The sequence below is a fragment of the Ricinus communis genome, chromosome 5 (genome assembly GCF_019578655.1).
Source record: "Ricinus communis isolate WT05 ecotype wild-type chromosome 5, ASM1957865v1, whole genome shotgun sequence".
Classification (NCBI taxonomy): domain Eukaryota; kingdom Viridiplantae; phylum Streptophyta; class Magnoliopsida; order Malpighiales; family Euphorbiaceae; genus Ricinus; species Ricinus communis.
In genome coordinates, this window is record NC_063260.1 from 21,685,856 (window position 1) to 21,712,454 (window position 26,599).

Here is a 26,599-nt window from a genome sequence, read left to right on the forward strand (position 1 = left end):
GATAGAGACCTTTTTTAATCTCTCCATCTCCTAGTTGCAGAAATAGCATAAGTAGAAAAACACTTAAAGTTTTCATTTGATACAAACTCCCACTCAAACAGCAAAGTTTATGGCAACTAATTCTTTTATCCACACCCAGTGCAACTTGCATTAGTAGACAACTGCTTTGTCATTGTCTGAAACACCTACTCAGATTTGAAGTAGAGACAGATTTGGACAATTAAAAAAATTTGCCAGTTCTCTCTCCTTTTGTTTTTGTGATTTTAGGAGTTCCTTTCTTTTGTACCAGAAAATCAAATTGGTTCCTTCTTTCTTTAGCCTTTTGCTTTATTATTATTATTTTTTGTTTCTAGATTGCATGACTTTTTTTTTTCCTCTATACTTTAAGTGAAAGACCAGTGCAGGAGGGTAGCTAATTGCCAAAAAAACAAGGCTGCCAATATTCAGTGACATATGGGTTTGGTACTTAGGGCTAAGGTCCATGCATACAAAAGTGAAATGACCCAAATCAAATGACAATTGTAGCATTGGACTAGTATCTTGTAATGGTCCAGGCTTCATCTGCCAACAAATTTTCAGTGTCCTATGGAAAGGGAGGTTTGTACTCTAAGGACAGAATCAAGAAACTTGACTCTTACTTCAGATATAATGGATAGAGGAATCACTTTATTTAAAAGAAACCCAACAACCAATATAATCCTACTCATAAAGGTTGCAAATTTCAAAGTTTGCGTGTTAAGACCAAAATTAGTTATGGCAACTAATATTAGATTTATTCACTATTTTTGTCAAGATGTGTGCATCTTTGATAGTGAAATATGTTGAGTAATTGAACCGCAAATAAGGATGAACAGTAATAATTATAGATACAGAAGACTTGTTAGTATTCTTTCGTCAAATCTTATGTCCTAATTACTTACAAATCAAATAGATGGTAATTTAATTTAGTTAATTGAAATTGATAAAATTTTGAATCAAATAGCATTTTTCACCAAGAGATAAGAGCTTAAAAAGAAATGGGAATTTCTAGACTTCTAGGGGCCAGTTTGTTCCATATTAGTACCCTTTTAGACCGATTACTGCGTTTGCATGTGCAGCCAACCTGTGGATTAAAGGGTGGTCATGGTTAATTTTAATGTGTGTGATCATTTTCAGCTAGAAGGACCAGAAATCTCCTTATTGGGTGTTTCCTGCTGTCTGCTCAGATTATCGACTAGTGCTTGTCTAGAAAGTATTAAAATTATTTGCACACGATCACCCTTCGAGCTAAGGCTAATATCAATGATATAGGTTGCCGAGTTTTGATTGGCATTCATGAATCAAGCCTTACCAGGGTAATTCTTTCAGCATTTCTGTTTTCTGATTGTTGGGACCTGAACTGGGCATATTGAAGAAAGTGTTAGCAATGAACATAATAACACAAATTAAAATGGCAACCTATTATTATTAATATTATTTTTCTCAGGAGGAATAGCTCTTGTAACAGAAAATCCGGAAGTTAAAAATTTACCACTGGTGTAGTGATTGATTGCTCCAATTTTCTGATGGAACTTTTCTTGCATGGTAGTTCCAGCAGATGCTTACCTAACAACAACAAATGATGTCTTATTCAAAAATATATATTCATTTCAATTTTCTCAACTAAACCTTGATCTTAAATGGTGAGAGTCAGTTATATGAATTGTTTTCTTTATTCCAGGTGGTTTAAAGCTCATATTTGGACAGTTAAGATCAAAAGATCTTTCTTTTTTTCAATAGTAAAAGAAAAAGGATAATAAAATGAAATCCAACTTTGATTAACACCTGTATGGCTTGTCCTTTTCTTTTCTGGTAAGAAAGTTGGTTTGGGAAAGGCATAAGTAGCCTTGAATGAAACAGAATGTGCACCCAACTATTGTTACATGTAAAAAAAAAATATCAGAATAACAAGACTGACTCCACAGAGCATTACATTTTACGCACCTAAAAACAATAAAACTTTTTTTGTCTTAAAGAAGGAAAAAATAGAAAAAGAAAAGGCATAGAAGGAAGAGTATGTTCCATGCAACCGGAAGCTTAAGACTAAAATCCAAAGCAATGTTTTTTCTTTAGTAAAAGACAATAACTCAGTTCAAGTCCCATATTTCTGTTCAATCCAGTCATTAGTCCATCCATATAATATACATCAAACTTGGCTTTGCATTCTGTTCACCGATGGTTATGCAAATGAACGCAAATTGTTCTGTCCTTGCTCTGTCAGTGGTTTTTCTTTTAAATGCTGTGTGCTATAGAGCTGCAAACGAGTATATATCAGCAATTGGAGATCCAGGAATGAGAAGAGATAGTCTGAGGTTGGCAATAGAGTCATGGAACCAATGCAATGAGGTTGGTGATGAAGTCCCTAATATGGGCAGCCCAAGAGCTGCAGATTGCTTTGACGTTTACAAGGGTTCACAACAATCAGAAGGTAAAGATTTCTGGCTTAGTTATTGCTCGTTGCTTGTTTTCAATCTGTAATTACAAAACATGTTTGTGGTTAACTCAGCTGATATGTGCACATGAAACTGAAAACAATTCCAAGCATCGTGTTATTGTCCGGCAAGAATTTAGATTCTGTGAACTCACAATTGCTTACTAAAAGATTTTCCTTCATTTGCTTTGCTAATTTTTGTAGAAAAGAATTGCTCCTTCTGCAGTTTGCTGCCATACATGCTAGTGCACAGAGTCACAGAGAGAGACAACAAGTTAGGTGTTGGAGACCCTTTTCTTGGATTGCAACCAAAGTCACTTAATGATGTAGATCTTTATGCTGCAGAGAAAGAACTCTACTTGGGCTCAAAATGTCAAGTTGAAGATACTCCAAGTCCATGGCAATTTTGGATGATCATGCTTAAAAGTGGCAACATGGATACTTATGCAGCCAAGTGTCCGAAAAATGGCCAGAAAGTAGGACCTTTTGGCTCTGATCCTAATTTTCCTTGCTTTGGACAAGGGTGCATGAACCAACCATTTATTTATCATGATTATACTACATTAAAAGGGCCTAATAGGACTACTCTCAAAGGTAGGTTTTATGGGTCATGGGATTTAGATGCCGACTTGAGAAAAGGATTGCTGGGTAATAATTCGTATCATTCTGTGACTTGGGAGAAGGAACTTGGAAAGGGAAGTTGGGCATTTCATCATGTCTTAAGGACTTCAACAAAGTACCCGTGGTTGATGCTTTACTTGAGATCAGATGCTACATTTGGCCTTTCTGGAGGATATCATTACCCAACAAGAGGAATGTCCAAAATTGTGAGTAATTCTTTCCTTTCAATTGTCTAATCTCGATCAATATTCAACAGTCTTAACAAATACAATTTGAAAAAACAGTAAAATAAAAAAAAAAAATTGTTTCAAATGGGAAGCATGCTTAATGACAAGTTTTTGTTTAGGCAGTTCAAAGTCTATCTAAATTTTGGCTTTCGAGCAAGTCTTTCTTGCAAGAAAAACACATTTGCAGGCAATTATTACAGATACCTAACATTATGTGCTACTATATGCAGATACCAGAATCACCAAACTTTAAAGTGAGGTTCACTTTGAATATAATCAAAGGTGGGGGACCTAGCAGCCAATTCTACCTAATGGACATAGGAAGCTGTTGGAAGAACAATGGACAACCTTGTGATGGCAATGTAACTTCAGATGTTACTCGATACAGCGAAATGATTATAAATCCTAATATAAGCTCATGGTGTCATCCCAGTAACCTTAATGTGTGCCCACCTTACCATACATTTTCCAATGGAACACGTGTCCATCGCAACGACACTGCTCACTTTCCTTATGCAGCCTATCACCTGTATTGTTCTCCAGGGAATGCAGAACATCTTGAAGTGCCTTACAGTTTGTGCGATCCATATAGCAATCCTCAGCCTCAGGAGATATTACAGATTTTGCCTCATCCTGTTTGGGGTGAGTATGGATATCCAACTAAACAAGGTGAGGGTTGGATTGGTGATCCAAGAACATGGGAGCTTGATGTTGGCAGGTTGTCACACTCACTTTACTTTTATCAGGTTTGTTTTTCTCTCCATGTTTCTTTATCCCATTTTTGGTGACAGAATGGTCTTGAAATTGTTAAAGCTTAAATATAATCTCAACATAATTCTTCCAGGATCCTGAAACTCCTCCAGCTAGGAGGCAATGGATGTCTATTGATTTAGGAACAGAGATTTTTAAAGCCCCTGACCAGGTTGCGGAATGGACCGTCAGTGATTTTGACGTACTTGTACCTAAGCAATGACGAAGAGACGTGGTTCAAGCCAAATAATGGTTAATTTCAAGGAAGATAGATCAGCTTCAACCCAAAAGGTCTGCTATTTTTTCTTTTTCTTTTTTCCACCTTCGAAAAAAGAGAGCAATTTTAGATTGTCTGTGATGATAATTCAAGTTCAACGTTTATATTCATGTTTCTTGTTTTACTCTGCAAATCGGCAGAGTCATTCAATCCAACTGTTCCAAATTTTTAAGGTAAGAACCATCAACACATTTTATTTAAATTTAGGTTCTTCTAATACACTATCAAGTTTAATTAGTCATCTTCTAGAAACCAACACCTGAAAATTTCAGTTTGACCCTTAGCTTATGAGGCTTAACTTATTCCTTTTCAACTTTAGGCAAATATAAATATAAAATTTTGAGACATAAATACTTTCTGACATATATAATTATTTTTGAGATATAAAATTTAAGTTTATTTGTAATTTTATTACTTTGTTTATTAAGTTATTAATTAAATAATAGTTCTAATCCTAGAAAATAATATTTTAATTATACTTTTAATATTGTATTAGCTAAAAACATTACTTTTCTGATTAGACAATGATTCTAATTCTAAAAATTTATATTTTAAATTATATATTAAATATTTTCATTAACTAATAAGTTAGTTTTCTAATTATACAATAACTTCTAATCTTAAAAAATAGTATTATCAACTATATTATAGTATTAATTTATATAATACTAAAATCAACTTACATTATTGTTACTTATGTAACTACACTAATTTATTGTTACTTCTTAAACTATTATAAATAATTATAAAATATTAAAAATTATTTATAAACTCAATTTACATTATTACTCATAATAAAAATAATTACAACGGACGGGAAACATGCGGATAAATGACTAGTTTAGTATAAATTTAATAACTTGGGTGAGCAAACGAAAAGTAAATAAAGATTAGGCAGTGAAGAGATATTGATTAGGATATAAAATGCTGAAGACATTTTCTAGAAATTAATATATTAAGTATCAATTTAAATTTTTTAATTTGTTTCACTGTTTTATTAGGGAAGTGCAAGCCGCTCTGTGATTTTGTAATAAAAATAGGTTAATTAAGCCAAATAGCAAATTTTGTATAAAATTGATCCAAAAGTTTAAAATGGATTACATTTGAGCCCTAGAAATAAGTTGGAGGGCAATATTGAACCTCACTCCAATGAACGCCGAAGTTCAAATAATCCGACTCTTTTCTCTAAAAATTTAACTATGTTTGATTAGCTTCCATAATCCTGTATTCCATTTTTTGTCAAATAGAATTGAGAAGTAGCATTAAGAGGAGCATAAACCTTTAACAATACAATTCTGAGTTTATTTTAAAAAGTAAATTACATAATATTCCCAAATTCATATCAGTTTTAATGGGCTTAAATATCAAACTTGGGTCTACTTGCCCAAACCAACCACAGTCCATAGACAATACAATTACCATAATACCACCTTCTTTCACAATCTCCACCGTAAGCTATTCATCCAATCCAAGGTATTCAAATTTCAACCCTCTAAAATATAATTATTTGAATCCATTATGAATTCATTTAAAATATATACTATGACATAAATTTAAAATGTAACGTGAAACAAAACTTATTAGCACAAAAGAGGAAAAATAAGAACAATTTAAATGTTTCTAATGAAGCATAATGTAAGTTGAAGGTGTATAGAACAATTTATGTGAATTACTGCCTTTTAAAAACCAAGTACAGAGTTAATGTCTTTTGACGTAATAATTTTAATGGCTGGATTGTCTGGTTTATAGAAATAATAAAAAAAGTTGAGGCTCAAACTGTAATATGGGTGGTTTCAATTTTAGAATTGATCTTTGATAAAGGTCCTTTAAGGTGAAATGAAATGATAATTACATTAAAACTAGAAAATTTGTGGACTAATTAATTGTAGCCATTAGGGGATACAAGGGTCTCCACATATGCCACCACTGCTGACCCATATTTAGGAGGAGAATGCAATAGACACTGGTACTGATGTGTACCGTGATAGAATGTAGCCAAAGCCTTCCTGTCTAAACTCAGAAGAGCTTGATGTTTATCTTTTTGGGTAAATCCAAGTGCATCCCAAAGGAGATGTTCAATCTAATCCAAGATTTCTGTACCCCATGTTCTTTCATCACCCGCGTGTTCAATTTGTCAAAACAAATTTCCCCTGCACAAAGACCATTATTGTACAAGGCAGGTAAAAAGATTTTACTTTTAAAATTAAACAAGATTTCGGGCAGAGGGACCTCCTTCAATCTCTCTTCTCCGAAATCAAAAGAGCTTATCCTTTATTGGTATATATATATATATATATGAGTTAGTGTAGCATCAGAGTCTTCTCATGTGGGTTTGATTATGGGTGATCTAGAGAAGACAGTTAAGCAGGTAGATAGTTTGTTTGGACAGCAAAGAGCAGTTTAAATAGACCTGTGTGTACAACTCTCTCTCGCTCAATGGATAAACAAATCAACCCACTTTGTAAAAACACTAAAAGAAAAATGGATGAATGCTTTTAATATTTTTTGATATATATATCTTAATTTTTATCTCTTAATATGTTCCATATTGTTCTTTTTATTTATCTATTTTATTCTTCACTAATATTATATATAAATTTATATTCTTTTATTATATTTTTAGCTATCTTTATTACAGTAAAAAAAAAAAACTAAAGCATCCTCACACTGTAAAACTCAATATTTTTTTTTATCGTGTGAAAATGTCTTGAGTTTTTTCTTCCGGGTTATATGCACACAAATTCAAAATCATAAGAAGTATGATAAGGAACAAGGAAATTTACAAATAATAATGGCAAAATTTAAACTAAATAAATAAAAAATAAACATATTTTATTTCATCATAGATTTAAAAGATAAAAGTTAAAGTACATACCAAAAACATACTGAAAAATACTCATAATAAACTTACTTCAAAATTTGAATGATAGTAGTTGATCATCGATAGAGTCAATCATATCAAAGAAGAATGCAACTTTAACAAAGGATAAAGCCAATTCCAGGAAAGTCTCCATATAGCTTACTCAATCAATCAAAGCCCGCTAGAAATTGTAAATTCACCTAAAATCTCCAGCAATAGCATTAGCAACTTCTGCTGCATCAACCTCAAGCTACGTCTGACTGATGATCAATGAGCGCAAACAATTGTTTGCACTCATCGAATATTAACTAACCCCACTGTCATTCTCTAATTCTGCAGATTAAGGCGCTATTAGATAAAGAAAGGATCCTGAAGTGTTCCCATGTTTTCAGGGAAATAAATATCTGTGCAGATTGGCTTGCACATATAGTGGCCTCTATTTCACTGGGTACTCAGGTTTATGATAGCCCTCCTGCAGGAATTCTTTGCTTGGGCGCCTTAGAAATGCTGTGACTTGAGTTTTTTTTTTTGGGCCCAAACCTTTCTCTTGTACCGAAAAAAAATAAAAAGAAAATAAGGAAATATCAGAGAGACAAACAAGAGAATCACTTTCACTGTTGGTCAAAAAAAAAAAAAAAAAAGGAATAATCTTTGCGTGTCAATTTTTAAGAAGCATTTATTATTCAGAATCAACAACTGCCTGGCAGCTTCTTGTTGTCTAGAAATTAAACATCCATATTTTCATATCGGTCCGACGTGAACAGCATTTAGTTGAAGGATATGAATGTGCATAAAATCCTTAGCTTAATTCTATCTACAACCCTCAACTGTGCAATTAAGCCCCTCATCAATTTTTAATTTTATCAATTTTTTTGGCAAATATAGCAATTCCATTGAATATAAGAAATTAGAAAGGTTTTTCCACCGTGTGATTTTGGAGTTAATTCAAAACGAATCTAACATTCATTAAAATAAATGAAAATGTATTTTATTTGATAGTATTTCAACTTGGAAGATGACCAACATATGAACATGTAAGATAACAGTAACAAGTAGGTGATTGAAATAAGAATATGCCCTTTCTTTAATTCTCATCTGGGTCCTGATAGAGTCCACGGAAGTAATGGAGTTGCACTTGCATATCCCAACTCCTCCTCCTCCCTCTTGGTAGCTGCCGGAGTTGCTGGATAGTGAATGCTATAGTCTAAGTCAGCTTCCACTTTCATGGTACCATTTAAAACCTTAACAACAGTTGACATGGAAGGCCTCCTTTTGTAATCATTTTGCAGACACCAAACTGCAACCTTCATCATCTCCACAACTTCTAATCTGTGCAACTGCATGTCCTCACAGTTTTTGTCAATCATATCACTCCATTGATCCTCCTTCGCATTTCTCATGAACATCAGTAGCAAAAACATGCACTCTTCTGGCAGTGACCTATCTATGTTCCTCCTCCCACAAACTATTTCCATAACCACAACCCCAAAGCTATAAACATCTGCCTTCTTTGTTATGATGGAATTTAACAATTCAGGAGCCATATATCCAAAAGTTCCTCTGATCGCAGTCACTACTTGACTTTGATCTCTCTCAATCAAAGTAGACATGCCAAAATCAGATATTTTTGCTTGTAGGTTCTCATCTAATAAGATGTTTTGGGGTTTAATATCTAAGTGGACTATTTTCCATTTACACTCTTCATGAAGGTATACTAGCCCTTTTGCTATGCCAAGGATAATTGCTTTTCTAGTTTGCCAATCTAGAAGAGGTTGATCCTTGTAGAAAATCCATTTGTCCAACGATCCATTGGACATGAACTCATACACCAGCAGCCTGTGGCTGTTTTCCACGCAGAATCCGATTAGTGTAACCAGATTAAGATGGTGGATACTTCCTACAGTCTTGACCTCTGCCAGAAACTCCTTCTTCCCTTGACCTAAAGCCTCTAAGCGCTTCACAGCAATTTTTCTCCCATTTTCTTGTGCTCCTTCAAAAACCGTCCCAAAAGAACCATTTCCAAGCTTTTTCTCAAAATTCTTGGTTGCGATTCTTAGTTGTTCGTAAGTGAATCTCAAGGGTAGTCCTGATAGTTGATTCAAGTCATCTTCTAACCCTTCATCTACCATCCCTATCTCTTGATCACTAACAATTCTTTTCCTTCTCTTACTGCGCATAATGAATACGTAGACAACAATCACAACCGCACCTGCGACCACAACTGCTACAATAGCCGATACCCCTGGTACCCAAAGATATAAAACCACTGATATGGCTCCCATAATCGACAGAACAATAATAAAAAGGCATGTAATCCTTACAAGTGGCGAGGAGAACAAAGCCATAACTTCTTTTCTACTACTACCGGTTTTTGTTTTGTTGTTTTTTGGAGGGACTGCTACTGGTAACTGGTTAATTGGTTATGAAGTTTGCAAACTTCTTCACGGAACACAAGGTACCGATGGATAGAGATGACTTCGTTGACATGCAAGTATGTAACCTCGTGGAACAATAACCATCAAGTCAATGTACCCCAACAGATTATCTTTTTCTTCACAAATATAATTATTAACATTACCAAACATTAAGAATACTTTTCCAAAAAGAATACTGGCAGTCTCACCAGAATTCTTTATCATTTTAAATATTACATTTATTTCTCGTATATTCTTGTGATTCGATTAATTCATGTTATTTTTATTTTTAGATGACATTTGAATTTTAAGCTAAGAATTGTATCGAAATATAGGTAGTAGATAATTGTTATTGTGCCTTTGATTTCCTGTCCCATGACTTTCACATGCAAATAGCCTGCCAAAATTGAGCTAGTTTCTTTTTCTTTTCTTCCTTACAGAGCGCTGTCAACATTGGCCAAATAAATCTCAAGCCTCAGGCTTTCATCACCGTCATTGAACAATGATTTACAGGAGGGAGCAGGTCAGTTAGAGCAATTTGTGTGCAAAAATTTATGTGTTTCATTTATTGATTGTATTAACCAATAATATATTATTATTCTGAAATGAATATATTCTCCCACAATATATAACAATAATCATCTCATTTCATTTTAGTCGGAATTGGACTGGACAATTAATTACATAAGGAGAAAAATGGACATCTAATCCGTGTGTTAAATGTGTATATAGGCCATACAGTCGAAATAAACTATTGTGTTGTCCTAATGTGCAACAATGGTCCTACCTCGAAGCCTAATCTCAATCTTCTAATCGGCATGCCATCTCAACCCCTTCAGCATGTTTTACTTTTCCTTCATGACATTGGAAATTTAGAATGGAAATTTAATCGTAGAAAATTTAAGATACGTTTATTTGGAAAAAAACTATATCAGTTCTTTATAAAAAAATTAAATAAAAATGAAAAATAAAACTTTTTATTTACTTGTGGTATTTTTAAAATAAAAATAGAAAATAATTTTTTATATTTTCAAAATTATAATTAAACTTTTGAAAACAAATTAAACATATTTTCTATATCGTTTTTTTTAATGTAAAAAAAAACTTGTTTTCAAATAAAAATAATAATTTTTCACGCATTTTCAAACTTTTCTATATTTATGTTGTTAATAGAAAACCATCTTAAATTCATTTTAAAATATAAAGTAATAAAGCACAGTGAAAACACGCTGTTTTCCATTTCAGCGTAATTTATTGACAATTGCTTGGTTTAGATCTACGGACTGAAGTCAAACTCATGTTATTTTCTTCCCTTTTTTTCTTTTTTCTTTCTTTTCACGTTCTTTTCTGTTTAAAAATAGGAAAATAAAAAAATTAAGAAACGAAATGGAAAACTAGAAAATGAAAGCATAAAGTATTCTTCACAACTAAATAAATCCTTAATTTCCGCTGTAAAATTTCGTCGCAAAGAACATATTAGTAAATTTTATGCAGGGTATATCTGTTATCCTTAGAAATGAAAATGGATAGAGCATCCGTCCATTTAAAGATATTTGAACTTGAATCCGATAATAAAATACACATTCGAATCTATCTCAAATTTGTTTAAAAAATTATCTTTATTATCTGAATCAGTCCTAATCTAAATAGAAATATATGCATATTACTATAATCCAATTAAAATTCATTTAAATTAATATATTTTATAAATATTTAAATAGATAGCGGACACTCCATCTTTTAAATCCCCATTTATATGAACATTCGGATAATTTAATTGGTATTCATTTTTCAAATTCATTTATTTAATTAAATTTTAAAATATATTAATAAAAAATATATAAAATGATCAAATTTAAATATCCAATATTAAATGTTCAATATATTAATACAACCCATGTATAAATTTAATAAAATTTTCAAATAATATTCTACATAATAAAAATCAAATAAAATATAATAAAATTTAATATAATCGAATTCAGATAATAAATATCTATGAGTTTAAATTTGAACCAATCCGAATCCGATACGAGTAGTAATATTAAATACTAAACTCATTTCAAAATCAATTTATTATTACTCCAATCTATCTCATTAAAGTATTTATAGATTGGATGCCCAAAAACACTCATCCGGCTGCCATTTCTACTCACCCTAATGTAAATATCTAAAACCTAATTCTCGTGGGAATTAATAAAAAAATATTATATAAATTATATAATATGAATAAAATAAATTATAAAATATACAAAAATGCTCATTTTCTATTTTAAAATTATATAATTTATGTTTGGAATAAATAATAAATACTAATATTTATGCATATTTTATATAATAAAATCTCAAGAAATTATTATCAAATATTCTTATTTCTAAAAAATAAATTTCAATTCATTGAAAATTGTGTTCCATATATATATATATAAGAATTCTATAAATAAGAAATAATTTTAAAAATATAATATTTCTGAAAAATTTATTTTATAATTTTCATACATTAATATATAATTAAAATAATAAATACTCTTACCATTATCTCTACCACTATAGCACCTTTATTTTGATTATGTAAAACAGAAAGACTTATTTTTTATTAATTATTAATTATTTAAAATATTAATATTTATCTAAAAGTGATCTAAAGAAGCCAAAAATGCATAAATCTAAGCTAGATTTTTATAAATTTAAGAAGGGACTAAATCGAGGACTATCAAAAAAATCATTTGCCAAATTGGTACAAGTGCCAGAATCCCATGGAAATCAGAAAATAAAGAATTCTCCGTCGGTTGCCATCCTTAGTTTTGCATTAACTTTTCTTATTATTCAAATTTATATGGATTGACATGGAAAAACTTAAGAGTTTTTCTATAATATTATAAAAATATAAAATAATTAGAAAAAATATTATTAAAGATTGCTGATAATAAAAGTACCTAAATAAAAATTAATTTATAAAGATATCCTAAAACATCAAAAATATTAAATTTAGTATTTGAAAAAAAATATATATATTAGATATACTTTTAATAGATATTGTATATATATTCGATATATTTTTAACAGAAACTAAATCTGAAATATATTAATTTTATAAAATATTGTTACATCTTGTTTGATTTTATGATATGAGTGATGAATAAATAAATAGATAAATCTAAAAAGTGTTTTGTTGATTTATGAATTTGGAGATGTTAAGAATATTATATCTGAAAAAGGAGATAAATTATTACAAAGTTGAAAGAATATGTTGAATATATATTAAAAAATATATATGTCTGATGTATTTTTCATATAAACTAAAAAAAATATATCTTCATTTGTAGTTATATTTATTTTTAAATATTAATAATATGAAATACCAATTTCTTTTAATATTAAAATTTAAATGAATAATTTAGTTAATTTTTATAGTATTTGCAAATATTTTAAAAAGTAAAAGAACATATAAAACATAAAAAAAAAAGCAAAAGATATATATTTAACAGAAAATAGTATACACTAAATATATATCCCATATTTCAATCCCTTTCAAATAAAGCAAAATGTAAATTCAAAAAAATTCGAATAGTAAATAGTATATGTTTGTTAAATAATAGTATACTTTATGTATCTTAAATTTTTTTAAAAATAAAATAGAATAAAATTAAAAAAAGTTCAACAACAAAAGATATATGTTTATTAAAACATGATACATGATTGATATTTGTAAAGCATCTGAAATTTTTTAAATCAAGACAAAATTCCACTCAAAGAACGTTTAACAACAAAAAGTATATGTTTACTAAAATATGATATACGGTATGTATCTATAAAGTATTTAAAACTAATTTTCATTTTACGTAGAAACTTCATCTTTATCTTTGTATATAACTTTTTTTTTCTCTCTTCGATTTTCTATCTCATGTTGTCATTTTTCTCTCTTTTTTTTTTTTTTCTGGTTTGACTATTTTAACCTTTCAACTCCGATTATAAAAGTTCTTCAGATATTGCAATTCTTTTTCACCTTTTGTTTCGTCAGAAGAGGTCTAGATCTGCAAATCGATAATGCAAGGGTTCAATATTTATTCCTCTCTCGTTGTCGTTGTCCATTCAACCACCTGCCAGTCTCATTTTTCAAATTCGACATTGAAATAAACACCACGCTCTTAAAAAAATTTAATTTAGTTATGATAACATCTGAGATTTCCGTTTGACCAAAATTTATTAAAAAATATAAAAAAGAAAATAAAAATATATATTTTTAAAAAATAGCAATGAATAATTAAAAAAATAAAAAAAAAATTATAATTATTTAAAAAAAATGACTAACCGATGAGATTTTCTCATAACTTGAAGATACTAAACTATAATCTAATGGTCATATGGCCCAATCCTGAATGTTGTTCTAACTTCTAAGCATAAGGAATGGTGATATTATGGCTTAAATCTATAATAATATCAAAATCGGCCTAAATCAAGTATTTATCAAATCAGAATACAAATTTACTTTTAATACAATATAAGTGTCTAAAAGAATCATATTATTGAATGATATTTAAACATTTTAAAAAGATTCATATTTGTACTTGCGTTATTATTTTATAATAGTTTTTGTTTTAATAATGTATGAGTTTATAGGTTTTATCTTTTATTGTTTTAATTAATAACGAAAAACTCACAATGATTATTAAGGGAGCTTATAATATTAATTTATAATATATATTAACTTCTTTTTGTTTATCAAGAATTCCCATACCAAGAGAATGGATTATCCAAGAACTAATTTCATTCCTTTCCCAATGAAAAGCCCTGAGAAAAATTAACAGTAAGATACTCTTTTATATATGTATGTATTTCTTTTTTCTTTTTCTTTTTTTTTTTTGCCCTCTCCTTTGACTCCAATTATTCAGTATTAAGCTGAGGAATTCTTTCAATACAAAATTAATGAATAACTTTTACAAGCATCAACGACTGATGTTCTAATAGAGTAATGGTAACAATACCGAGATCTAAACTTAAAGGTGAGGCCATGAGTGCAACTATTCCCCCCCACACATGTAATCTTAAATTTTGCCACACAAAGACAAATCATTTCCTTGGTAAATCGCCCATTTGTGGATCCAATTTGGGTGCTTCAGTTGTGGGCGTACCCCACTCCACTCCACTCCACCTCACCTCAGCACACCATTACCAAAACTCTCAATTACAAGAAGATTCTGCTCTATCTTTGTCTTGTCCATTCACTATAAAAGGGAGACAAGGTGTGGGTTACCATGTCACTCATATTCTTGATTTCTAAGTGAAGATTATGGACATCAGCATTATGTATCGGCACTTTACCTTCATTAGTGGTAGGAATCTAATATGGCAAAATGAGTGGTGTCACCTTATCATACTAAATTTCTTGTTGCACTCATTTATCTGAATGAAAAATAAAATCTCTAAAAGTTGGTCAATCTTACATCACTTAAGAGAGACCTCCATCACTTCCATCTCCAGAAAATTCTATTCCTGCATTTATCTTTGTTTTCTTTACTAGAGAATCCCCATAAAGTAAAGTTTCCACAAAACAAGAGATGCCTTGTTCTGTAAACTTTTAGAACAGAAATGCTCATTTTACACTCTTTTTGACCCTCTGAATTTGATATATGCCTATTTCCTCTTACATGCGAGCTAAAACAGGTAGAATATAGTCTGATATTCATTTATTAGATGAGGAACAGATTGTGCTGATGTTATGCTTTGAATTCCCTTCATCAATCTTATCTTAGTCCTGCTTATGATAAGGCATGAGGAGAAACTCATCAACTAGTAGCTTATCATGCCACTTACTATATCATATAAATAATCAGAAACCAACAGCATCAACCTGCAGCATGTTTCATGCAAAGACTTGATGAAAAGAAGTATAGCTGTATATGATATGTTCGCTGGTATGTACCTAAAAAAGAGTTTTAACTCGTATAATAATGGTGTGGATAATTTCCATTCATTCAGGTGTTGTATATTGCCTGATATATTCAGTAGTGCCAGATCTAAATAACTGAATGTTACATGTATACAAACTAACAGCACAATAATTCTTTTGAAAGACATGAGATGTCGTATTTCTGTAAAATATTCTCTCTTTTATCAGCTAAATTTTCAATGAAAGAATTTGTAAATATTACCAACCAAAAAATAAGGGGGAACACATATAAGCATGGTATTGGTGGACAAACAGAAATCTGTTTGTTACCACTACAAAACGGGTACCGATATAGACATGGGCACTGAGACGTCTCCTACGAAGCTTGTATCTCGAGTTGTAGCAGAGTTGCCGGCGAATGCATATCCAGCACCCAGTCCACCAAAATGTAAGGCATGATTCTCACGCCGTTGAAACACTCTAGCCAGTGATGCCGCCTTTCTTCTTGCCCGTTTTGTACCAGTAAATAGCAGAGTCTGAATCAAACCAGCCAATGTTGGTGCCCTGAGCACTCTCTCAGTTGCAGCTGCCCCACCACTCCTGCACAACTCAAGCAATGCTGCAACGGCATTTTCTTTCCCTCTTGGACTCCCACACCGCATCATTCCTATTAGTCCTGCCACAGCCATCTCCTCGCTACCCACTGCTTCAGCCCCAACTGGCTGCCTAACTATTAATGCCAATGCACCTGCTGCTTCCTCTGCGACTCCTTCATTTCCCAAAGCCCCCACTAGCGCTGTAACAGCCCCTGCCTTGATCATTCTCGCACAATTCTCTGTGTGAGTTGACAGATTAAATAAAGCCGTCACAGCATCCTTCTTTCCACGAGATGTTCCTACCCCCAACAGTCCTGCCAGGGCTTCGATTGCCCCTCCCTCATCTGCTATTCTCTTCTTGTAATCATGGACAGCTGACAGGCTGAACAACGTTGCTGCTGCATTTTCCCTTGCCTCTGTTGTGAGCCCAAACCTCAATACTTCAACAATTGATCCCAAACACCCTTCTTCATCCATGATACGGCTTTTGTTTTTGTCATAGATTGAAAGATTGAGCATTGCTGTCACAGAATTCTCTTGAGCAACAGGATTTGGGGATGATAGAAGGTTGCGGAGATGGGGAATTGCCCCAGCTTCTGCAATAAAAGCACGGTTTTCTTTTCCAGTTTTTGCTAACAATCGGATCTCACGAGCAGCAGTAGTCTTTGCATTTTGTGATCCATTAGCTAGTTGTTGAATAAGAAGTGTCGCAGTGGCTCTATTGGCTTCAATTGCAGCTTTGGTAGGTGAGGCTGCGGCGAAACCCTCTGCAGAAGAGTCTGTATTCTCAGGGGGTTCATAGGGGATTCCATGAGCAGTACACCATTGTACAATCAAATTCCTCAGAGCCCGGTTTGGAACAAACCGTGTGTTAATGAGCATTTGCCCAGTCTTTGGGCAAGTACAATGGCCTTCCTCCACCCACCTGGATATCGAACTCCGATCATATGTCTGTCCGGTAGAAATTATCACTGGATCTTTCATCAAATCTAATGATATTGGGCAACAAAAATCCTTTGGTACAGTGATGAAAGTGTCAGCAATCTCTTGAGTGATCAACCCTTTTCTCGGCTTCTTCTGATTCCCAAATTGCAACTCCGCCTCATTTTCCTCAAACCCAAAAAGCAAAAACCTGCAGTACCTTGTAATTGCAACAAGCCCATTAAGCACCGAAGCCGTTGGTTCAATATCTCCCTCATGATTAACAATTTGCTCCTCCAAGAACTCAATCTCCGCTCTACAACTCTTGGCATCCCCAATCCCCAAACTATCCACAAAGAACAACCTTAAATCCACCAAATTAGGAATCCTCCCATTCTCAAATTCATCAAGAAATGAAAACAACTTAACCCTCAAAGCCTCATCTTTCTCATCAATATATAACCTAGCTTTCCTTGCTTGTTTTTGCATGAGCTCAATCTGTTCGCGAACATCCTCACTTAATTCAATATCATTTAACGGAAATACATCCAAAAGGGTAGAAATTTCTTGATTCAGATCATGAAAATGGCCTGAAATCGACTGGTTTTGAAGCAATAACCACAACTTACTAGATTGTGTACAATAATCAAGCAATATTTTTGACCGGTACAAAAGCAAATAAAGTTCTTTAAAACAAACAATCCCTGTTGAAGACAACTTAGTAGAAGAACCAATCCCAGACTCCGTCAAATACTCCAACAAAACAACGAAAAATTCAATCTTTCTAATCAAAGACCGAGAATTCTTTCTCTGGAAGAACATAGATTTTCCCGAGAAACAAGCGACCAACTCGGTTGACACCGACACAAGAGTCTGTACAAGAGCGACATCGGTTAAATCAACCGGAGCCAAGAAAGCCTCTAACGACGGCGATCTTCGACGTCGTAGAGACGAAAATATAGCCGCTGACGCCATATTTTAGATCTAATTGTAGGGATTCTATTGAAGCAACAACAACCCTTTTGTTAATTCTATTTACTTTTTCAGCAAAATCAAGATCTTTGCAGCTCCAAAGTCTCCTTCTTTGTCTACTTCTGTTGAAATGAAAAAAAAGAAATAAGAGAAAGAACAAGAGGGGAAGAAAAAAATGGCTTACTCTCTGTTCTGGGTATCGTTAGTTTGAGTCTTTAAGAGAGAAAAAGAATTCGATCCTTGTAAAGAAAATATGGGAATTTTTAAAAGAGAATTGGCTAATCCGCGTTTTTGAGAGAGTGAGAGAAAGGCAAGAAATGAAGGGAAGGGAAGGGAAGGGAAGAGAAAAAGGGACTGAATTTCCTATGGCTTTTGGTTTTGTTTTTAATAATTTTTTTTCTTTTGGTTTCTCTCTCTAGAATGGAAAATTCAATGCAGTTTTGGTGAAAAGGACATGTATGGTTTGTCTTTGATAATTATCCAGATTCGTGTTCCGTTCGTTTCTTCTTCTTTCTTCTGCTCTACAGTATATAGATGCAGAGTATTTATCACAAAGTATTGTATTCCACCTCCTCCCTGTCCTATGCAGACAAACAAGTTGGTCTTTAGCTTAACTCTCCCCTTCATTACCAAAATTGGCATTTACCTGTTCTTCTATTTACAAGTACTTATTAATCTACCTTAGTTTTTATGATTACCATGAAATTTTAGATAATTCTTACTTAAGATAAGCACAATTAGCAAGAGATTATGTGTACTTGGAACATATAAGCTGTATATAGCTATCATATTACCTCTATATTGCTGTAAACATATCCAAAAAGGGTACACTTTTTATGTCTTAAATTAGCCTTTGGATTTACAATGAGGTCATTTGTCAGTTAGAGACAGAGACAAGGATCTTTCTCTACCGACTTGGTTTTTCTTTCTTTTCAACTCTTTATTGTTATTGTGGTTAAAATGCCTTTTTCTGCACCAAATAAAAATTAATATGGTTATGACTTATGACTATGATTCATGGCCTTTTGCTTTTGTATATTTCAAAAATAAAGCCAGTTTTTTTCTTTTTTTCTTTTTTCTTTTTTGCATAGGACTTGCTTTCCTCTGCTTCTCTTCTAGTTGTAGGGGTTGACCAAATAAAGAGCGTGGGGACGTTAGACCCCACGCGAAATTTGGGCGCGTACAGAGTTTCTTTAACGGAGATATTATTTTAAGAGTCCAAGCATAATTTTATTATCCAAGCTGTCAGTACCAAAATTTTCTAACTTTGACTAAAACAAACTTTTTTAAGAAAAATTGTCCAAAAAACATAAGTTGACTTGACGCTTTAAAAAAGAAAAAAAGAAACTCGAGACGCAAGGCACACAACACATTGTTGGACTTTCACGAAGAGAAAACAAGAACAAAAATTATAAAAGCAAAAGGTACAACTTTGCGTGACAGCCAGTAGCTATAAAAATGTTTCACCCCCAATCCTAGCACTCCACGTTTGCAGAGTTTGGAAAAGTGGGTCCTATTAAGTTGGTTGGTGCAGAGAGAGCAGCTTATTAAAGCAGCCGTTGGTTCTGGTTTTTGCCTAAGGGTCTAATCAGTTAGGCCATAACCTCGCCGTTGCTTAGGAATTTACCACCACCCCCGTCTCTACCTAACCCTTTTAAAGAAAAGAATATGTGATTCTTGGCAGTTCATGATCAATAAAATAATCTTAATTTTTTAATATGTAATAATTGATCATTTTTAAAAAAACTTACTTCATTTTCCATATTAAATAATCAATAGCTTTATCATTAATGATTGACAAAATTTTAAAATTCTTTATAATTGTTACTTATTACAGAAATATTCTAAAAGATACTAAATTATGATACCATCTTATAATTTTCATTATAAGTTCAATTTGTATCAATTTTATTAATAGCTGATTAAGGATTTTAATCTAAATCAACTGAAATAATTATAATTAAAATAAATTTTAATAAAATGAGCAAAATTCTTAAAATGGATATTACTATTATTAAATTAATAAAGTTTATAATATTAAAGTATTATTTCCAACTTTACTATTACGTTTTCTTTTTTTTTATATTTATCTCTATATTTTTTATAACTATTTCAAATATAATATTTATTTAAAATAAATTCTACGGGTGCTATTTAACACAAAACATATAAAAAATTATTTGCAACTGAAATAAATTTCTAAAGATGTTTTGATAAACTATTTTACTAGTAATTATTTCTTAATATTTATAATCGGTGATAAATTTAAAATTATCAAATACATTTTTTTATATATATGCCAATAATTAAAAAATGTCAATCAACACAAAATTATTTTAGAACGTTTTTTTATGGAAACCATTCTTTTTATTGAAAACTAAATATCTAATTTATATTTTCATAATTGAAAATATTTTTTTTATATAAAGATTATAATTTTGAATTTATAAATAGTCTACTTTGGATACATTAAGCTTATGTTATTTTATAATTTTTATTCTTTTATAAATTCAATAAATAAATATTTAAATAATATTTTATCTACCAAATATAATAGCTATAAAAGAGTGTATTGTATTAATAAAACATATCTTTCTTTTTTATATTTTATTAAAAAAATGAAAAACATCATATATATTCTAAATAATTTGTAAATTTGTATTACTTGATGAATATGTTGTTGACTTAATAAAAGGGGTGAATGTCAAAAGATGTTATGATAGCATATAAAGGGCAGTTAATGGAGAGTTTGCAAACGATAATCATTATAATAGGGTCATGTTTCCTTTTTTTCTTTTTTTGTCCAATCTCTTTCTAATTTGGAATTAGTACCCTGTAGCACCGGATTCTAACTCCTTCAATACGAGAAACCATTTTACATCCTTACTAAAGTAAATCATTTTCCTAATTTCACATTTGTCACTATCGGCCTCTAACGAGATACATAATATTACCTAATTCTTTTTCTATATTTATGTGTGCTTTTAATTATTTGATGAAAAGAAAATACAAAATCAATGAGAACACTACTACAGTGACAACAACAGTAATAACCATGTCTTTATATAAAACCTGCTGTCCCTGTTTCATTGATGATGCGTAAATCGCTATGACAATTGTCAGGTTACTAGTGGATATCATATATTTCACAGTATTACGGACATGATAATATAAAAGCCTGCTGACATTTCCTGTGATCCATATAAGAAAATTAGTAATATTCTTTAAAAGAATTACAAATACCATATTATGCATTCACGTATGTCCATATTACTGTACAATAAAAAGAAATATAAATTAGTTATTAAAATATACATGCAAAAATACTGTGAAAGAAAATTTATTAAGCTCAGATTGAAATATATTAAAAGATTTGAACTCTCAGGTATAATGTTCTATGGCTCGTGAATTAAATGCTGAAAGATCACCGGCGAAACAGTCATCTTGAAACGACAAGCCCCTTAACTCCACCTGTCATGTGTTCACCATGGATTCGTTGACACGTTGCAGGCCAATTTAGTGCCACGTGCACGTAGTGGATCGATATGATGACAAGTCAAGGAAAAGGACGGCCTATGGTTGGACCGTGAAGTTAATTTGCACCGCTGAATATGTGGTGTCAATAACAAAAGTAAAATAATAAACTCGTTCGCCGGTAATCTTATTTTCTTCACGGAGTTTAGCAGTTAGCTGCGCCACGTCACGTGTTGCTGAAATCACCGGCTGTTACCGCGTTAATGCTGGCAAGGCTGACTCTGCTATGGGTTTGAGTAGGCCATTTGTGCTCGCGCATTAATTGGCATTTCGCAAGTCGGTATCGATTTATAAAAGTATTTAAAGTTAAGCCGATATTGACTATGTTGAATTCCCTCAAATGAAAAGAGAAAAAAAAAACTATATTGAGTTTGCATCAGAATATATTAATATCATAATGGTCGTTTTAAAGCACATGGGACTTACTGGATCATAATAGATAACTGTTCCTGATCAAAATTCAAATTAAAATAATGCAGCTGGAAATGAAAATTGATGAAAGTTCTTGTAAAAGAAGCCCCGGAACTAATCAAACTTCAGGCAATTTGAAAATGCGCTTAGTGCATGTAAAGCACTGGCATAAAATATAACACATTCAAAAGTTTAAGATATTATATTTTCTTAAAACTTAAGCCACTTTATAATGGGGTTGCTGTCCTCCACGGAAAGAAGAAATCAAATGGCCAAGACATTGATTTCTTTTTCCTCCTTTCTTCTGGTACATATATGTTACTTAAGTTTATCTCAAGCCCATATTTTAAAGCTGGAAATATTGGAGATTTTTTATGATTATATTGCAGATGCATTACACGGCGTGCAGCTTAATGCCTAAGCTTAGGGTTTAGGCCTCAAAAGCAAAAGGGACTCTTGAATTTTTATATACATGTGGGATAAGAAGATTGATCCTTTTTTCTTTTTTTCTATAATTATTGATAGACTTTAAATTTAAGTTTACTGTTTAGGGCTCCAAACTTTTATGTCGACATACGAAACTCTTTTTTATTTATCTTTTTTGGATTCTAAATCTTAATTTTAATATTTAGATGTCCAATGTTTTCTTTAATTTTATTTGTTTAGATTTAATCTTTTCGTCAATATATTTTTGTAAGTTACATCTGTCTAAAATTTAATTTTATTGTTTATTATTTTTATGCACAAAAGTGCAATTAAAAAAAAGGTATAAACCAAGTGCTAGAGTATTTATTTGTTTTTATTTTAACAAAATAATATTAAGAACTCTAAATTATCAGTGGGAAGAATTTATTTTATAAAAAAAATTGTTTGGCAATTCTGTAATTTAAAAATAAAAATAAATAAATTTTAAGTAATTTCTTACAAAAAAAAGTATTATTTATATTAATAAGGAGCTAAAACTAAGACTCTCCTACCGCACTATATATAGGCTTGACTTGAGGCGGCTCTGACAGCGTGAAATCAAGTCGATCACGTACATGTCCGAATAAACAGCATCCTAAAATAGCAGATTAAATTGACTTCAGTGCTAGTGCCATATATTGAGCTACTAACGTTGGATCATCCAGCATTTTATATTTGTTTTATAAGGTAAATTACTATCAAGTCTCTGATATTAGATTATAGTTAACAGGGCAGAGATCTTCTCTTTTCGCCAATTAATTAAAATGCTTTTATATTTTAATTCTATTAATTATGAAATCTTTTTGTCTACTTTTTCTCATTTTAAAATAAGCCTGCAGTTTAAATAATCGAAAGTGAGACTTGAGATTTTTAAACCTCATTTGATTTATATCATTATAAATCAGATATATGGAGAAAAAGAGAATAAAATCTCTCCTTTCAATTTCATCGCTTTTCTTTACTAATTATCTTTTTTTCTATTTTTTTATTAAATTGGTTGTTGGACATTAGAGTATAAATTGATAAAGAAAACGAGATTAGATTTTCATTGTTTTTTTTTTTTTATGAATCTTATAATCTTCTATTATCTATAATATTTTCAGAAATAAGGAAAATGTCATCCACAAACTAATTAAAACAGGCATTAGTGCATGGAAGGGCGACACCTTTAACAAGTGTTGCAATAAAAAGAAGACAGCTGTAAAATTTTATAGAGGGAGAAGAAAAGCACAAATCGTGCTATTATATTCACATTTCTTACATGGTGCGAACCAACTTCGCATTTCCCACAAGCCAAAAGCATATAAAACATTCTCAATAGTAAAACTTGGGACCTAAAGGATGACATTTTGGCTTTAAGGAAGAAAAAAGTAGAATTTTGTAACAATTACTAATGGTTTTATGCTATATTTGTAAAGAGTAAGCTTTAAATCAGTAAGGTCCGAAAAATATATGAATTACGACATAAGCTTTTAAAGACGTACTAATTCAATTGTCAGAAAGAGATAACTCTACCTAAGATTTTAGGTTCTTAATAATAATAGTCTACCTTTTCTATAAATAATAAGTTAAAGCCTAAATTCAATCGTGTACCTGAGACACAGAGGGGCTCCATGACTACCATCAAGAATTCTCATGAACAGCTAATGACTAATGAGAGATCTTAAAATTGTGTTTTTACATGGAATAAGCATGCTTACAGTTCACTATCATAATTCTATTGACAATTTTGAGATAAGAAAAGTTATTATTGGCTTTGAGCTATATGGGGCTTAATTATGCGTTGGATTATGTAATACTCTCTTATTTTTTGTTCTAATTGTTAGTTAAATAATTAACGGTCCTTCATTTATTCATATAAAAAATTATCATTAAAAGTTAAATTTTAATTTTTTGTTTTAAATTATAAAATCACAATTTAGTATATTTTAGAATTTTAATGTAATTCTGGAATGCTTTATTTAAATCTCAATAGTTAAAAAATACATAACACTAATGGAATAGCTCTTATAAGATTATGTAAATAATTAACACTTAAGATATTTAACAAAGTAACAAAAAGAACTAATAATAGCAAATACTAAAAAACTAAATTTCTTAATATATGTATAAATTAAAAATAAATTATCTCATAATAAGTCCAGTCATCGGCGTTTTAATCTATAGGATAGCATTTGAAATAGTACTATTAATTAATCAAACTAGAGGTTATGAATAACTCCAAAGTCACTATAATAATAATAATAAATAAAATTGCTCATAGTTATTAAAAAAAAATATGTATATATATATATAAAACTTGCCATCGTATGTTGATAATTGATTAGTGGCGCATTCTAGCAAAGTCCTCCCTCCTTTACATACCTGCTGGTGCTGCTTACTCGCTCTAGGTTCTGAGTTATTATAGTTTTACCTAATCCAGACAGACTTCAGATTAATATGACTAGTCAAAGACGAAATTAAATCAAGCCCATTAACTTTTACTTGGACTAGCTGCCTACTATATCGTATTGTTTGATTGCTATTTTCTCTGTTAAATCCCACACTCATATAAATGGATACATGTCAAATTACCTGCGGTGGGTGGAGACTCTGCATATGCACAAAGCAAATGGGTTTTAGTACAAGGTATAGTGATATATACCTAGCTAAATACGAATGTCACCTTGCCTAGTACTTTTTACATCGCTAATTTATTCAGAAGTTTATATGAATAAATCGCTTTGATCAACGCATATGCATCATGATAATAAAAAATGTAGGACTTTGTACTCTATTACACCAATCTCGGAGACCACTCATCGGATCTAACTTTATTTATAAGACAATACTATAAATATTCTGTTATTTTTCAGTTGTCAATGGCACAATTACAATTTTTTATATATTTTATCCTAGTCTTCACTCATATACTAACTTAAACATCGAAATGGTTTTTCAGATACCACACTTGAGAGTTCTAACCTATTTAATTGCAACTATTCAAAAAATTTTCAAGTCAAAAATCCATACAGTTACAATCCAATCCCGACTGTATAATATAGTATTATTTTATAATTTTTTTGAACACAAGGCAATACAATTGGATTAAAAAGGGCCTCAGCTACCTAAAATCAAAACATTGCGAGCTGCATATTACAAGATCTGCTAGTGAAATAAAATAAAATTTTATCTAAAAAAGAGTAAAGTTTTTCAATGTATGCAAAAATAACCGCAAAACTCAATCGGAGGAGAACATGCCCATTCATAACTTGGATAACAGGCAGAGTATCTCCCTCAAAAACCACTTTGTTTTAACCTTTTCCGACTGCCCAGGACACAACATGTTTGAGGGCAGACTTTCCATCATAAAAGGCAATGGCATGAGACCAACACGATTCGCATGAGAGTTAAGAAAATTTTGCTCAACATCAAATGCTACCGCTCCATAACTACCCAGATTGTTCCTCTTGTTCAGACCAGCATCAAAGTTGATTTTGACTTCACCCATAAGGAGATGAGGAGCTGACAATTTCTCTTCAGAGATGCTGTTATGAAGAATGGGATAGTTGCTTAGAGAATCAAATTCTAGAGAATTATTAATGGCTTTCTAAACAACATCCTTAATGTATCAAGGCGTATTGTTGAAGACCATATCGTTCCCTTAAGGACTCTATCTAGACGAGAGCAAGGCTTAGTCATAACTCTCCTTAGTTGCTTAGCCAGAAGAGCCATGTTAAACCCATGAAGGTCCTTAAAACCCATGCCCCCCTCAAGCTTGCTTTTGTACAAATTTTTCTAGGAGGTCCAGTGTACCTTTTACTTATTATTTTTTGACCCCACCAAAAATTAGAGAATATGCTATCAAGCTCATTACAGAGAAAGAGGGGGAGCTTGAAATAACTCATAAAATAGAATATGCTATAGAAAACAAACTTTCTTTCCAATCAACAACTTTCCAAGCCGCTCTCATCTTCAAATTATTAAAGGTTTGCCTCTTAGAGCGATTAACAATAGCAGGCAACCCTAAGTACTTGTCTTGCGTCCCCATGTGAGTAACATTCAACAGGTTAGCAAGGCTTCTTCTTTCAGCTAGGGAAGTGTTTGACCGAAAAACCATCGTCGACTTATCAAAGTTAATAGCTTGACCACTAACATTGTCGTAATTCTCCAAGATTTTGAGAAGTTTGCCAATAGAAGAAGATGATGCAGGACAGAAGAAAAGACAACAAA

At 31.6% G+C, this 26,599-nt stretch overlaps 3 protein-coding genes across 6 annotated transcripts; 1 reads left to right on the forward strand and 2 right to left on the reverse strand.

Moving 5' to 3' along the window:
- The first annotated feature begins 1,898 nt into the window (after window positions 1-1,898).
- LOC8275190 lies at window positions 1,899-10,208 on the forward strand. 4 transcript variants are annotated; one of them, XR_003079500.2, is made up of 5 exons: window positions 1,899-2,446; window positions 2,654-3,276; window positions 3,528-4,043; window positions 4,142-4,338; window positions 10,039-10,208. XR_003079500.2 is itself a non-coding variant. In XM_002522222.3 (4 exons), exons 1-4 carry the CDS (start codon window positions 2,194-2,196, stop codon window positions 4,268-4,270), a joined length of 1,521 nt encoding a protein of 506 aa, XP_002522268.1. In that variant the 5' UTR covers window positions 1,899-2,193; the 3' UTR covers window positions 4,271-4,501. The 4 variants fall into 4 exon arrangements, 1 of the variants encoding a protein (XP_002522268.1); XR_001535427.3 differs by lacking the exon at window positions 10,039-10,208 and adding an exon at window positions 7,524-8,022; XR_007216099.1 differs by lacking the exon at window positions 10,039-10,208 and adding an exon at window positions 7,524-8,022 and having other exon boundaries at window positions 2,347-2,446; window positions 2,676-3,276.
- Window positions 8,151-9,717, reverse strand: LOC8275189 (G-type lectin S-receptor-like serine/threonine-protein kinase SD2-5). The gene has a single exon (XM_002522221.4). It carries the CDS (start codon window positions 9,527-9,529, stop codon window positions 8,276-8,278), a length of 1,254 nt encoding a protein of 417 aa, XP_002522267.4. The 5' UTR covers window positions 9,530-9,717; the 3' UTR covers window positions 8,151-8,275.
- Window positions 10,209-15,660: 5,452 nt separating the features above from the next.
- On the reverse strand, window positions 15,661-18,512 carry LOC8275188 (U-box domain-containing protein 17). Its single transcript, XM_002522220.4, has one exon. It carries the CDS (start codon window positions 17,978-17,980, stop codon window positions 15,821-15,823), a length of 2,160 nt encoding a protein of 719 aa, XP_002522266.1. The 5' UTR covers window positions 17,981-18,512; the 3' UTR covers window positions 15,661-15,820.
- Between the last annotated feature and the right edge of the window lie 8,087 nt (window positions 18,513-26,599).